The sequence below is a fragment of the Pavona decussata genome, unplaced genomic scaffold (assembly GCF_977016875.1).
Source record: "Pavona decussata unplaced genomic scaffold, jaPavDecu1.1 SCAFFOLD_244, whole genome shotgun sequence".
NCBI lineage: Eukaryota > Metazoa > Cnidaria > Anthozoa > Scleractinia > Agariciidae > Pavona > Pavona decussata.
The window spans coordinates 2359090-2373952 of NW_028145649.1; the positions used below are offsets into that span (position 1 = coordinate 2359090).

At 36.5% G+C, this 14863-nt stretch overlaps 1 protein-coding gene across 1 annotated transcript in view; it reads right to left on the reverse strand.

Annotated features, from left to right (window-relative positions):
• Window positions 1-14863, reverse strand: part of LOC146457412 (sortilin-like) — a 36145-nt gene that overhangs the window by 12542 nt on the left and 8740 nt on the right. The window contains exons 7-16 of the mRNA XM_085091968.1: window positions 13742-13806; window positions 12459-12527; window positions 11414-11487; window positions 9958-10044; window positions 8574-8634; window positions 7907-7980; window positions 6814-6895; window positions 4129-4226; window positions 2380-2559; window positions 786-877 (exon numbers count right to left, since the gene is read on the reverse strand). Coding sequence (XP_084948094.1) covers window positions 786-877; window positions 2380-2559; window positions 4129-4226; window positions 6814-6895; window positions 7907-7980; window positions 8574-8634; window positions 9958-10044; window positions 11414-11487; window positions 12459-12527; window positions 13742-13806 — 882 coding nt within the window. The remainder of the gene's footprint in view (window positions 1-785; window positions 878-2379; window positions 2560-4128; window positions 4227-6813; window positions 6896-7906; window positions 7981-8573; window positions 8635-9957; window positions 10045-11413; window positions 11488-12458; window positions 12528-13741; window positions 13807-14863) is intronic.

The following is a 14863-nucleotide window of genomic DNA, read 5'->3' on the forward strand; positions in this document are numbered from 1 at the left end:
AGAGGACACAGAAAAAAATGCTCTAACCTCTGAGCTACTGAGGACTCGTTGGCGAGCAAGGGTCATTTTTGTGGGTTGAGTCCTCAGTAGCTCAGAGGCTACAGCATCCGATCTAGAACACGGAGGGTCGTGGGTTCGAATCCCATCTGGGGCTCAGATTTTTTCTGTGTCCTCTTATGGTTGATTCTTTACATCTCCCTGTATTTTTCCTTTGTATAATATCATGCAGTATTATAGAGGTGCATATAATAATACGAACAGTCAGCGTTAAAGGGGAAGTATCACAAAAATTTGATGTCATTTCAAAACCCAAAAATGTTTGTCTGACAACAGAAACAAAAACATAATTGCCTAGTTTTGTCATAAATTATCACCCCGGTGCAATAAAACTGTCAATTGCTGTCTCTGGCCAGAGACAGAGTAGGTCGGAGTGGATTGTAACTTGAAAAATGTTAGGCTAATGTTTGTCAGGTTTTCGTATTTTTGTTTCCAAAATGCGCTAGAACAGAGTACGAATTGTTCCTGTCAAGAATTGAGTTGATTTCTCTTCTCTCGTTGTTCTAGAATTATTTTGTAGCAAAGTGAAGGTCTTATTTCACCACAAAAGAGGTCAAAAACCCCATGATACTTCCCCTTTAAGAATGTGAACATACAACACTTGGGACCTGAAAAAGCCGAGGAAATTGCTTCATGCTATAGAAACCGGGCAAAGCTCCGGCCGTGTTGGCCACTTAGGCTCTAGTGTGACTTTACGTTAACCTAAGAAACACAGGAACAAAACTCACATGAGATATTTGGAAGTTAATTCAAACGCTGGAACAGCCACTATCAAATTGCCATGATCACCAATGGAATAATAATGCGTGCCATTCAGAACCTAGACAAAGATAAGAAAAGAAACCTTTGTTTTAATAGGGTAACTCTTTCAATTTTTGTACAAACTAAATTGAGGGGAAATAATAACGATAATTAAGTACAAACAAAAATAGCTATAAAATGTCAAGTCTAGAAAAGACAAAAGTACATTACTTGTAACAACTTATAAATGAACGACATAAATAATCAAAGATTAGGGAGTGCGTTCGATGATCTCGATCCCAGGCTCTCTCGCCTTTGCCAAGTTGGCGGTGATGTCATTCGCCCCTGCAAAATCTGGGGAGGGGGGGATGCCAGATACAAGTCCCAAGATCCATTCATTCATGCAATAAATCAACGTTGTCCCATCACAGAGGCGTCTGAGCGTTTTGAAACGTGAGGGGCTCATCTTTCACCCAGCCATGCGCATACCCCTAATCAAATTTTCCAAAAATAATGCCCTTTGCGTTGTTCGTTGGCATAAGCAAACCTCTTTGCAATCTTAACAGTGTTTAGTGTGTCCGTAATCGATTTGTGACAATGCATCAGTAGGAAGTTGCTCAGGCGGTCCTGGTTCGTGGTGCATCTTAGGTAGTTCTTGAGACGTCCGAGGGTAGAAAATGTGCGCTCTGAAGTCGCGGATGCTACTGGTAACGTCAAATACATTTGTATGAGTTTGTGTACCTCTCCTAACAGTGTTTTGGTGACAGGTGTTTTGTTGAAAGCTTCGCACATGGTCCGTATATTTGTAACCTGACGTACTTCGGCTAGCGCTTTTCTCGCTGCATCAAACGTTTTACAACATATTACTTCGCCAAGCGCGATGCTGGTAAAACGATTTGTGAAAAGATCACGAGATTGAATACTTTGCCAATTTTTCTGTTGCGCTAGCGATATTTTCGGCACCAAAACGTGGGTTGTTTGGGGGGGGGGGGAGTGCTACAGCCCCCTACCCCCACCCCCCTGCTCCTCCGCCTGTGCATACAATCTCGACTCCAGTCCGTCTCAGGAGTGCGTTCTTTCTACGTCAAACGCAATTATTATTTCAAACAAAAAGGTTTCGTTGTCAGGATCGAAAATTTATGTTGAAACACAAGCTTTCGATTCCCTCTCGGAATCTTTGTCAAGTGGTGTAGGACGTTTTGTCACATGATTAAGCTGATTATGTATTTCGGCATAAATTTTTGATCCCGAAAACGAAACCTTTCTGTTTGATATAATATGGCAAGGAACAATTTTTTCTCTAGCAATTATTATTTACAACAGCTGTAATTTAATAATAATAATAATAATAATAATAATAATAATAATAATAATAATAGTAGTAATAACCTTTTATTCACAAATCCATAGGAAGTGAAAAGGAGATAAAAGAGGTTATCCCTTTCTAGTTTATCTCCTGATAATAAAATAAATTATAACATTAATTATTTACAACTGTTTAAAAAATACTAAGCACAAAATATATAACACATCACACAATAGAACAACTCAGTGTTCACTAGACATCACTATCGAGCGCACCTTGTACCAGCTGTAGCCTCCATCACGAGACATCCAAATATCTGTCCTCTTAGTTAATGCAACCCCGGCGTTAGCATGAACTATGATAATACCAACAGCATTTGGTACACTCAGAGGTCCCTGGGCAAACTCAACGAACCTACTGGCACTAAAACGGTTGTGAATCTGCAGTGAACAATCCTGGAAGAAAACAAGGAGTTCGAAGTTTAACCCTTTAAAGTAGGGCAGTAGGGAGCTTAAGCAAGGACGACGGCGACGACAACGACAACGCCACAAAACAATAGGTTTAATGAGCAAAAACAATCGCTCTGCACGTGCGTTTTAAATTTAGGTACATTTCTTTGCCGTCCTCTGCAAAACAACTACGTGAAATGACCAAATTGGAAGTTTTGTGGAAAACGTGAACACAAGACAGAGAACTTCTCATTTTCTTTCTTAACTTGAACGCCACTCCTACCAATTGGGTTCCTGGATAGCTTGCCGTTTCTGCAGAAGTTGAGCGAGTTGAAATAATCGCGAAGTAGCACAAATGAAATAAAGTTATATTTTCAGGTGACGTTTTCGTTGCCGTTGCCGTCGTCGCTGCTTAAGCTTCCTATTGTTACCAATTTTTTTTGTGTCACTTTGCATAGAGAAAAAACATATTTGCATTGGTGGAATGGTCAAAATAATGATTCAGTTGTGTTAACAATAACCCTTCTAGTGCACAGAAACTAGTGTTAATTATCCTTGGCTGCGGATGGCTAGGATGGAAACGGATTGCAGCTTGAAAAAATTGGCCATTTTTTTCAAGTTCTTCTTGTGCATTGCCGAGCAGTCGCTTAAAACTGATTATAATTTGTTCCTATTCGGAGGAATCCCTTTTGTCAAATATTTGCGCTGTTTTGACCAAGATACAGCACGACAGTAACCCTTTAAGTCTGAAAGCTCCTTTTGCTACTCAGTGCATACATTTTTGGGAGGCAGCGTGGTCGAGTGGTTAGGGCGCCGGACTTGAAATCCGCAGGTCCCGGGTTCAAATCCCGCTCTGACCACTATCTGCAGTTGTTTCTCGGCAGCCCCAAGTTCAACTCCTCGGACGCGCTTGTAAATAACCAGCTGGTCCGCTTCCTGCCAGCCGGGATTCTTAACCGTGTTACGTTGTATTTGAAATTTTTGTTTCTTCTCATGTTTCACTATCCCTGAAAAGCGCCTTTTGGGGAGCGGATATATTATTGTAAGTTATCTTTTTCTGCGCATTATGACTATACAGTAAAAGGAAGCCATTAAAAAAATAGCTACTGACCTGTAGTCGTTATTTCGTATACAGTCATGTTACTGTACAAGGTACATGTAGTTCTAAATTTGGTCTTTATGGATGAAATCCTAACGTGGGACCATTCAAATGAAAGCTACTGAGCAGTACTTTCCTGTGGTGCTGCTTGTTTTGCTGTAGAAGGTGGTTCTTACTATTGAGTCTGTGGATGAAATCCTAAAGTGTGACCATTCAAATAAAAGCCACTGAGCGGTACTTTCCTGCGGTGCTGTTTGTTATGCTGTACAAGGTGGTTCTAACGTTTGAGTCTGCCGATGAAATCCCAAAGTGTGACCATTCAAATGAAAGCTACTGGACAGCACTTTTCTGTGGTACTGCTTATTATGCTGTATAAGGTGGTTATGATTTTTGAGTCTGTAGAAGAAATCCTAAAGTGCGACCATTCCCACGAAAGCTACTGAGCAGTAAGTACTTCCCTGTGGTGCTTTACTAACCTCTGATTTGACTTCCCTCATACATTGTTCTTTTGTCAAACGAATTTTTTTCCACTCACCACCTCGATCATGGCTTATTAATGAAGTAACACTGTTGTCTGAAATCACCAAATAAGAAAAGCTTAAATTAGAAGTGAAGGGCTTGCTTAGCAAAAAGCATACAGGTGATGATTCGGCCTTTCATTAGATCTCTCAGTTAGTACACGCGGTGTGATTGGTCAATTTTGCGGGCCGTATTTCACCGTATTTTACCGCCCGCTAAATTTGAAAAGAGTTTCTTTTCCTCGCGCCCGATTTACTTCAGAAGTGTAATAAAATAATATCTTACTAACCTCGTTTTCTCGGTCCGTACTGTAAGTTACAGATCCTCGTTTTTTCCCGTTGATTTATGGCCCAAGCGCGAAGCGCGATCCATATCCATGTAATGCGCATTTGACCATATTTACATGTATTTTGCGCAATATAAATATTAAATTATTATTTTTATTATAATTATGAAGCCATAAATCAACGGGGAAAAATCTCGGTCCATAACTTACACTTCGGACCTCGCACTCGGTTAGAAAGAGTTATATAATCCCATTTTTATCAAATACCCTCTTATTTCGAATGTTTGACTATTTGACCACTTCTATCTTAAAGATCCTTTAAAACCAACTTATCATAACTACATCCGAACTTGATTTAGTTTAATGGAGTGATAAAGCGTGACGACGTCAGACACTTTCACTTAACAAAATAATATCGAAGTGCTCACCAAAAATAAGCGCATTGTTGTAATTTGCGCCGGCTATATCTTTCTGCACTGTCGACATGTAGCTGATTCCTTCAGTTTAGAAGCCAAGGATTTAAATTGGAGAGATTTGCATGGAGTAAACAGGCCCATCTCTCAGTCACAAATAAACAGTTCAAGGAGCTGACATTTTCGACGAGGACATGGATATTTTCCACGATGCTCTTCCCAAGTAACTACTAATTATTATATTTATATTATATAATTACTACATAATATATGAACACAATCAGGATTATCATTAGGACTGCTGAATTGTGGAATTCGTTGCCTTCTTGCACCAAAAGCAACTAATTCACTCCCCATTTTCAAGACTAGCTTAATTAGTATCTACTTATCTAAGCTTGTATCCTATAGTTTTCTGAGGTAGAATGCATGGTGCTTGCGACATTATCTTTTATTTTCTTACGATTGTTTATATTTACTTATGATTGTAGCTTTTTCTTGTAGTAGTAGGGGATCAGATGGCAATGGGGACGCAAGTTCTGTTTCTTTCCCCTGTCACAGCCTGTATTTTTACTGTACTTTTTTTTGTATTTTTTATTGCATAATATTGATCCTCAGTGACGAATTCATTAAATTGAAAATATAAATTAAAATTAAATTATCTCACAAAATAATAAAATTCAAATTTTGTGGCATCATCACTTCAATGATACTCTATTCCTTGTAGTGGTCATGCGATTTGAAATCTCTATAAATCAATGCATACAAAACCTTTACTTCGCCTTATTCTGTCATTTATGGAGGTGGATCATGCCTTTGTTTTCTACATTCAACACACTGGTTTTTTCCAATAATTTTTGTATAATATCTGATGACAATGAGGTTTGAAAGGACAAGCATCATACATGTATGGTGAGAGAAAATAAATGCTTGCAAAAAAGAACGAGACCAATGTTTTCCCAATAGGGACCTAACAAGCTAGTTCAACAAGGTTTTTGTTATATAGGCTTTCCCGCTTATTGCTTTCTAGTCCCGGTGAAACTTGCTTACGTTCAAAGCAGTGCCAGAAAAAGTGCAAGAAAGTAAAAACTCCGACATGACGGTTTGAAAAGTTCGTACTTCATAACCTTAATTTTAAAACATTTTCGCTAGTTTGTTTTTTGTCAAAATGGAAACGCGTTGCTCCTTTCAAACGCACGTTGTAACGCAAACGGTCATGAGTCTTAGCGGTCCATATCGGAAAATTCGGACCACTCAAGGAGCCAATCAGAATGCTCCTTTTCAGCGCAGACCAGTTCAGCTACACACTCTTTTTTATTTTTTTTAAATAAGAATGTTGTTTTTCTGGCCCAGGCTGAATATTCTTATATTTCTGCCGACTTTAGGCTGAAAATATTCTTGTATTATTCTTAAATTACGGCTTATGACATTTCCGTCTTAGAATGTATTGATGTATCAACATCAAAGTAAGAATTTATCATGATACTTTTCGCGGTTTGTTCATTTCTTTTGTGTTGCATACTGTACATATGTATTCCATGTACCGTTTATCGAGCTGTCATTAGCACTGAACATTTGGCTACAGCTAGTGAAGGTTTTTTTTTTTTTTGTTTCCGAACTGCGCTAGAACAGATGACGAGTTGTTCCTTTCAAGAATTGAGTTGATTTCTTTCCTCTTGTCATTCTAGAATTATTTGGCAGCTGATTGAAGGTCTCATTTCATCATTTTTAACAAAAGATATCAAAACCTCATGATACTTCCCCTTTCAGTGAAAAACATTAATAATTGCATTGTATTTACAGATTTTCAACACACAAATATATCCTTTTCAAAATCTCAGCCTCGGGTTTATTCTTAAAATTTCTTAAAATTCCGCAAATTTCAGCCTCGATATTCTTATAAAAAAAGAGTTATAGGCAATCTTCTTGTTTAATGATTTACTTACCATTGTTCATTTGGGCTGTAAGGTAAGTTCCTCTCATGGACTCAACTTTGTAAAAATCATTATATCCACCGAAGTTTGTGTACTGAAAAATAAAAAAAGATGGAATTTTCAAATCATTTGTGACACTATTTGCAATATTAAAGAGGGATTACTAACTAAAAGGTGAAAAACGTTTTTTAATGTGTTTTAAACAAAAACAAGTTTAAACATCGTTTAAATGTATGTAGACACTACTTAGACACATCAAGAACACTTTATAAACAAAACAAAAATTGTAACCCCCAAATGGGCATTTTATAATGGCAAGCAAAGAGATTAACTGTGACATTAGAATCAAGACCGTTCCAGGTTCCAAGTTGTATAATGTGGCTCTAATTTTTGAGTCTGTAGGTGAAATCCTAATGTGTGACCATTAAAATGAAAGCTAGTGAGCAATGCTCCATGTGGTGCTGTTTATTAATAAAATAAATATGCTTTACAAAATGGTTCCAGCTTTTGAGTCTGTGGGTGAAATTCTAAAGTGTGACCATTCAAATGAAAGCTACTGAGCAGTACTTTCCTGTGGTGTTGTTTATTATGCCATACAAGGTGGTTCTAACTTTTAGGTCTGCGGATGAACTCCTAAAGTGTGACCATTCAAATGAAAGCTACTGAGCAGGCCCCAGTTGTTCAAAGGCCGGATAACTTTATCCAGTGGATAAGTCACTATCCGACAGTTTCAATCTGTGCAAAGATTTCAGTATTTCCTCTTGTACAAGCGAATATGAACACTCTAACCACAGTTTAGTTTGGGAGTGTACGAAAACCTTGGACAACATTTAACATGAAGTTTTTTTTAGACCCTGAAAAGCGCCTTATCCACCGCATAAAGTTATACGGCCTTTGAACAACTGGGGCCAGTACTTTCCTGTGGTGCTGTTAATTATGTTGCACAAGGTGGTTCCAACTTTTGAGTCTGTAGCTGAAATCCTAAAGTGTGAGCATTCAAATGAAAGCTACTGAGCAGTACTTTCCTGTGGTGCTGTTTATTACGTTGCATGGTTCAAACTTTTGAGTCTGTGGATGAAATCCTTGAGTGAAATCCTTAACTCACCACATGATCTTTCAGAGATTCACTAAACACAATGCCATCAGCATCTGAGGTGTACAACATTCCTCTTCCAGTATCTGAAGATTATAAACACAGATAACAGTTTAAAAAAAATAACACTTGCTAGTAGATAGTACGAGGGCTGCTCATAATTATAATTTTTTAGGTGTTAATTAATGATAATTAATTATTAGGTTTTCTTAACTTTACTTAATCTTAGTTGAATAGATTTTACTTAATATTTTTTTTTTAGTCTCCACAATTAGTAGGGCACTTGTGCTCGGCTATCCAGAATTGAGACTTAAATAAAGTTGTTATTATTATAATTATTACTATTACTATTACTATTATTATTATTATTATTATTATTATTATTATTATTATTATTATTATTATTATTATTATTATTATTATTATATAACCCTTCTAAATGTACGCTGTAGTTCAAATTTTAAGTTGTTTGAATCCAGTTGCGCACAGATTTCCTTCATATTTTGTATGTGGGGGTACTTGCAATTTATTTCCAATAATTAGGGTAATTTAAAACAATAGGAGAACCCTCATCAGATAACAGACCGCTAAACAGCAGGTGACCACTAAATAGGGGTTGGACAATGAAACATCTTGTTTTTGTTTTTAATGGAAAGTTAAAAAAATTAAAGAGCCAAACCTCCTGGATTATCAACATGAAGAAAAATCATTCCTTCAGACATGTCCAAGATGGAATAGAACTGTGCGGAAATAAAATAAAAAAAAGCAAGGTTATTTTTACCCTTATTAATTAAACTACCAATGGTGGACTTTGATCAAATGATCAAGACTGGACTGTAAAATCAAACCCCAGGGCTATATCAACAAGACGCTGTGGGAGCGTAAACTTGTGAATAATTGTATTAGACATATTTGAGCATGCATGTTTAAGTTTGGTCTTTGATGACAGGTGAACAAAGACTTTCTGCAAGTCTAATGCATCACTTTATATTTGCGATTAACCAGATGTAGTTCAACCGGAAATGTCATGGAAAGGATGAATAAAGCCAACACATAACTGAACATGTCTGGTTTTGTAACCATTTGTGCATCTACTTGTAAGATTTAAATTAAGATAAATTTTTGACAAAGGAGTATTCTTGCGGATACCTTTCCACACAAATACCCCTTAATATTTTCCATTTAACAAAACAACAACTTAAACTTTGTCACGTTCGTGATCCATCGACAAATATAGTAACCAGCTTATACCCCATTCACACCCAGGCTTAAACACATTTAAAATTAAAAATTGTTTTGTTCAACACAGTTTAAAATATTGTTTCCTTCATAAAAGCTGCTTTCGGATTTTTGTCGACTACAGTTTTTAGCCCAAATGAAAGCATAAGTTAAAGTTTACTTGAATCCTATATATGTCAAAGCCAATGGCTCAGCTTTCTGTTACCAATTTTCATTTTGTTAAGCCTGGTTTAATTAAACACATTTTGTTGATGTGGATGGGGCTTTAGTCTTGCCTCACACTTATAATGTAACACATGCATTCACGTTAGCACTAAAAGAAAACTGAATTTAATACTTGGGCTCCACAGGATACCCAAATAATTACCTGTACAGTATAAAGAGAGTATAAAGGTTTTAGATGGTGACCAGCATTAAGGACGGTGCCTACTAATACCGAAGTATTTTTGTGTGGTTTATGACTTTGCGGGAAAAACAGATCTCAGCAACGCCTATTGGAATCCCATGCATTTTTCAGAGACAGTTAATCAATAATATCTCTAAAAAGTGCCAAAATATAAAGCAATGTATGGGATTTTTTCCTAAATTGAAGCTTAATTATCTCTGAAAAATGTACATATATGGTTACCCCCAATTTTCTTTTGAGATACCAAAAGCACTTGCTAAGTTCTGCTTTCTCCACATAGTTTTAAACCACGCAAAAATATTCCTGTAATAGTAGGCACCACCCAGAGGAAACCCGTGTATCTCGCGATGCGCAGAACGTATGTGCAGTAACAAAAGTATGCACTGTCCTTAAGGCCTAGAAAGTTACAAGACATTACCCTTTCAGGTGTGACAGTCGGCACTTGTACTGGATCCCAGGAATCTCCACCATTCTTAGACACATGCATTATACGAGTGTTGTTATTCTGCAAAGAGACACAATGCAAATTATTACTAAGTAAATGAGCCAGGATAACAGTTGTTATAAAATTTTTTAATACAATAAACAGTATTGCTTTTATGGTGATATAGATTTTGCAAAAGAAGGAGGAAGCAAAGGATTGAAGAAGATATTACCGATAACCCTACATTTTGTACTAGGTCTGGATTGATGTCCAAAGGATGCAATCTTTAGATAAACAACAACACATGTATTATTAATATTCCAGAAGAACTCTGTAACTTCCTCTCACTAACCCAGTTCGATCCGTACTGTTTGTTACAGACTGACTTTTTTCCATTGATTTATGGCCCAAGTGTGAAGCACGCAGGCCATAAATTTACAGAAAAACCAAGGACCTGTAAACTTACAGTACGGACCGAGAAAACGAGGTTAGTAAGATATTTATTACATCTGAGTTTAATCGGGCGTGCGGGAAAGGAAACTAGTTAAAGTCAAGGGAAATTTTGCGGGCCATACAATGAAATATGGCCTGCAAAATTGACCAATCACACCATATGTACTCACTGAGAGATGAAATAAAGCGACTTGTAACAGACTACATGTAACTGTACAGTGAGTGAATACAGCAGGCTTGATAAAAATAATATTTTAAAATAATTTAAAAATATAAATAAGTATAAACAAGTCAAGTGAAGACAATTTTATTTTACTCACATGGAAATTACAGAGATGGTTATTTTTTAAAACTGGAAATTTTAAATTCATTTTTAACCCTATGTAGATCAGGGGAGGGAGGGAGGGGGGAATTCTCCTCATGGCAATTTTGAACCTAAAATACTAATAACCTTTTAAAAATGTGAGCAAACCACAAATTTTTGCAGCTTAGCTTTTTTCAGAAATTAATTTCAATATTATTGGTAACAATTTGTTATTTGATACAGTCAGTGTTCATTGGCTCACATGTTACCATGGCAACCAATTTTTGACGGACAGTTTTTGCATTCAATTATTGCTTCTACCACAGGTGCAAGTTCAATAAAAATATAATAAAATGTGTATAACAACTAAAAAAATTAAAACCATGGTGAGATTTTGCTAAAATTACAAAAAAAAGTAATCATAAAAAACTGTTATTAAAAAAGCTTTGCCACAAAAGGTTGCACAAATTTTTTTAATTAGTCATGCACTACAACCACAGAGAAATTAAAAAAACAACCTTTTGAGCTCTGTTTATGCAATGCCTGAGGTGCAACATTTTCCAAATTGAAAATATCGGTAGGACATATTTTGGGTTTCTTTTAATGAATGTGTCAGTCAAAAATTAACTGCCTCACCTGATCATGAAACACTGGCACACAAATACAAGACTTGTACAGTACATGTATAGTTACCTTATTATGGTCAATTGACACATAGAGGAATTTTCCTTGTAAACCAAAAGTGTACACATGCTGAACATGGATAGCTAAAGGGTAAAACACAGCCGTCAGAAAGTGGGCTAAAAATGTTAAAAATAAAAATTGTAAAAAGCTCATCTGGCATTGTTTGCATATGAAGTTAATATTTCCCTGCTAAAGCCTTGTGTGCAAACTAGCTTCAGCTCAATAGGGATGATATGAATAGCTTTTACTTGACACTTATCCTGTGCAGAATATTGCCTGAGACTTAACCGACAAGGCCAATTAGGCCAAGTTGGCTAAAATCTGTGTAACTAGGCTAGAACCACTGACACTTTAAAGGCCCACATTCACCCAAGATGTATTGCGCGCCGAGGAACAGTTTTCATATATGAAAACCCCCCATTTTATTTGAGCGGGAGTCGAGCGAGAAAGCAATAAGTGATCACAAATATTCTTTCCTTCCCACACGAGTCGTAGAGGAAACCCGTATGAACCGCTTGAGTTCGTACAGCCAATAAGATCACGCATTTGGACAATACAGCATTTTAAAACAAAAACAAACCACCGCAATGACTCTTGGGTAAAGGCGGGCCTTTAATAGACTCTATCTAGTATCTAAGATTGAACAGGATAATTGCTTTATTATTCAACACATTTATAAACAAGCACAGTTTTATTGAAGAAAAAGCTGGAGACAATCTTCATTTTGCCATTTTTCTCCCTGATACATGCAATTGTGTAAAATACATATCACATGATACTTGTTGACAATGGATGACAAATTAATATTCAGTGACACTATATGACCATATTTGGGCAGTGTTACAATGTGCTGAATAATAAGGTTAACTATTGTCAAGCAACAATGGTACAGTGTGCCTGACGCCATTACATATCCATTCAACATGCTGAATTATTTTACAAGCAGATTTTTCAATTAACACTTTTACAGATGTTATTTGAAATTAAAAACTAATAGTTAAAACAAAGTAATAAATTATACAATAATTCATTAACAATGTTATTGAAAACTTACACTCAAAATGTTCCCCCAAATCTCTTGATCTCATCAAGTTAAAATCGCTCATCATGAAGCTGCTTGGATCTGTGGAATTGAAAATGCACAACCATTTTAAGCAGGCAAGCAATGTATGCAAGTGGAATTCTATTTGCTTGTACATGTAAGTAAGGATTGCATAGTATTCAATCAGCAATAAAAGCACACACCGGTGCCCAGTACAACGCAGTCCCCTTGTGTAAAGGGAGCAGGGATGGTGCAGTGGTGTGAGCACACGCCTCCCACCAAATGTGGCTCAGGTTCGATTCCCGGACTCGGCGTCACACATGGGTTGAGTTTGTTGTTGGCTCTCATCCCTGCTCCGATCCGAGGATTTTTCTCCGGGTACCCCGCTTTTCCCCTCTCTTCAGAACCCATTATTTCCAAATTCCAATTTGATCTCAACTGGTTTATTGTTAATTACTTTAACATGAGCCTCTGGCTTGCAGAGATACTGCATACATTGACAAGCATTCCTCATGCTATTAACATAAAATAAATTGACAGACAGTACACTTTATTTTACTTTAGTTAAGGGATTTGCACCAGGACTTTTTTCCCCATGAATTATCAGAAGCCCTGTAAAAAAGCCCAAGTTTACTTGAGCAAGCACTAGGGACAACATGGTGACAGGAAACATCCTTTCTTGTTGACTCACTATACATGTAAGTCTTAGGGCACTTTTCATATGCCAAAAATAGCCACCTGACCAGTTTGTAAGCAAGTTAATAATACCATATCATATTCAAGACCTCAGCTTCTACAAAGTTTTCAAAATTGCACATTCTAAAAATGGTTAGCCAACGCTTCAAACTGACCTTTAAAAAAAATCACCAGTTTGGAATGCTAGTTGTGAAAAATAGACAATATAATTATATCTGTTGAGATAATACGTACTGTACAAAAATAATTGAAGGGCTTCCCACAGAAGGAGCGTGTAACGCCTTTTGGGTGAAAATTTCATTTTTTCACAGAATCTTGCTAAATCTTTACATACGAACTTGCTTTGACAAGAAGCATGCCATTCTGTGATTTTTTTTCGCGGATTTTTTGTGCCAACTCGAGTTCTTGGCCCTTTTTTCTTAATGGAGCTTACAAATAGCAAAAAAATAACAGAATGACATTCTTTGTGTCAAAACAAGTCCATGTGTAAAGATTTAGTGAGATCCTGTGGGGGGAAAACAATAGTTCACCAAAAAAGTGATATATTATGCCACTTTTGAGACAAGCCCTTCAATAAATATTACAACTCTTGCACACACCAGCTGCAACTGTCATAAGAATTGTTTTTTCTTCTCTTTCCACCTTTTCACCTGCTACTGCTCCCCTTGAAAACAAGAAAGACAAACAATAATTAAAATCCTTGAAGGGTTGACTGTAGCCTTATAAAACCTTTATCAAAATGGGATGCATGTGTGGACTCAACAGAGATTTTGGCCCTTTTGGGGAAAAAATGGCAGTATTGGAAATACCTGAGTGTACAATCATGTAATTTACTTTCTCATTACAATAAAATAATTTATTACTAAAACACCAAGAAAACTTGCTTATAATCAACTGAATTCTTGAAAGAGGAACAAAATACTTGTTGTTAGTACATGTACAGTGGATATTTTTGGGATAAAATAAAAAAAAAATTGTGATATATTAAATGCTTTTTCAACCCCTGAGGTCATGAGAATTGAGGGTATGATCATCCCTGGAAAGTAAATTTTCTTGGTATTTTACAGTCAACCCAGGTCACGCGTGAACGATATTTTTGAAATTTGAACGGAGTTTTGAAATTTACATGTCAGTTTTGAAAATCGCCAACGAGATTTCAGAGTTCCCGTATAAATTTCCCTAGCTTATTGAAGGTATAAAGCTATGAATTTTTCTTTACATTTGCAAAAATTATTGAATATTTCAAGAATAACAATTGTTTCCCAAGTATTTTGAATCTTTTTTTCAGTTAATCCATCTTTTTCGGAAGGATTTCCAGAGAAGTGTCCAACATTCCATTCACACATCGGACATTACAAAGAGAAATTCGAATGTTCATTTCATTTTTGGAAATACTGTTCACGCGTGACCTGGATTGACTGTAATAACTCCTCCACTGACAGTATTTTGTAGGAGAATAATATATTTGTTCTTTGGTATAATTTAGGGGTTAAAGGGTTAAGCACCATTAGTGACTAGCAACTATTTCCTCCTCAATAATCACTACTTGAACAAACATGTACTCCTCTAAAGTTTAAATGGTGATAGTACATGTGCATGTGGCTTGTTTCTCGATCCAAACACTGATCCTCAGTATTTCAGACCAAAATACTACAGTGCTATGTAATGTTCAAGTACCCCTTTTAAGACCTGGTTTCTAGAATCCAAACCTGTTTCTGTAA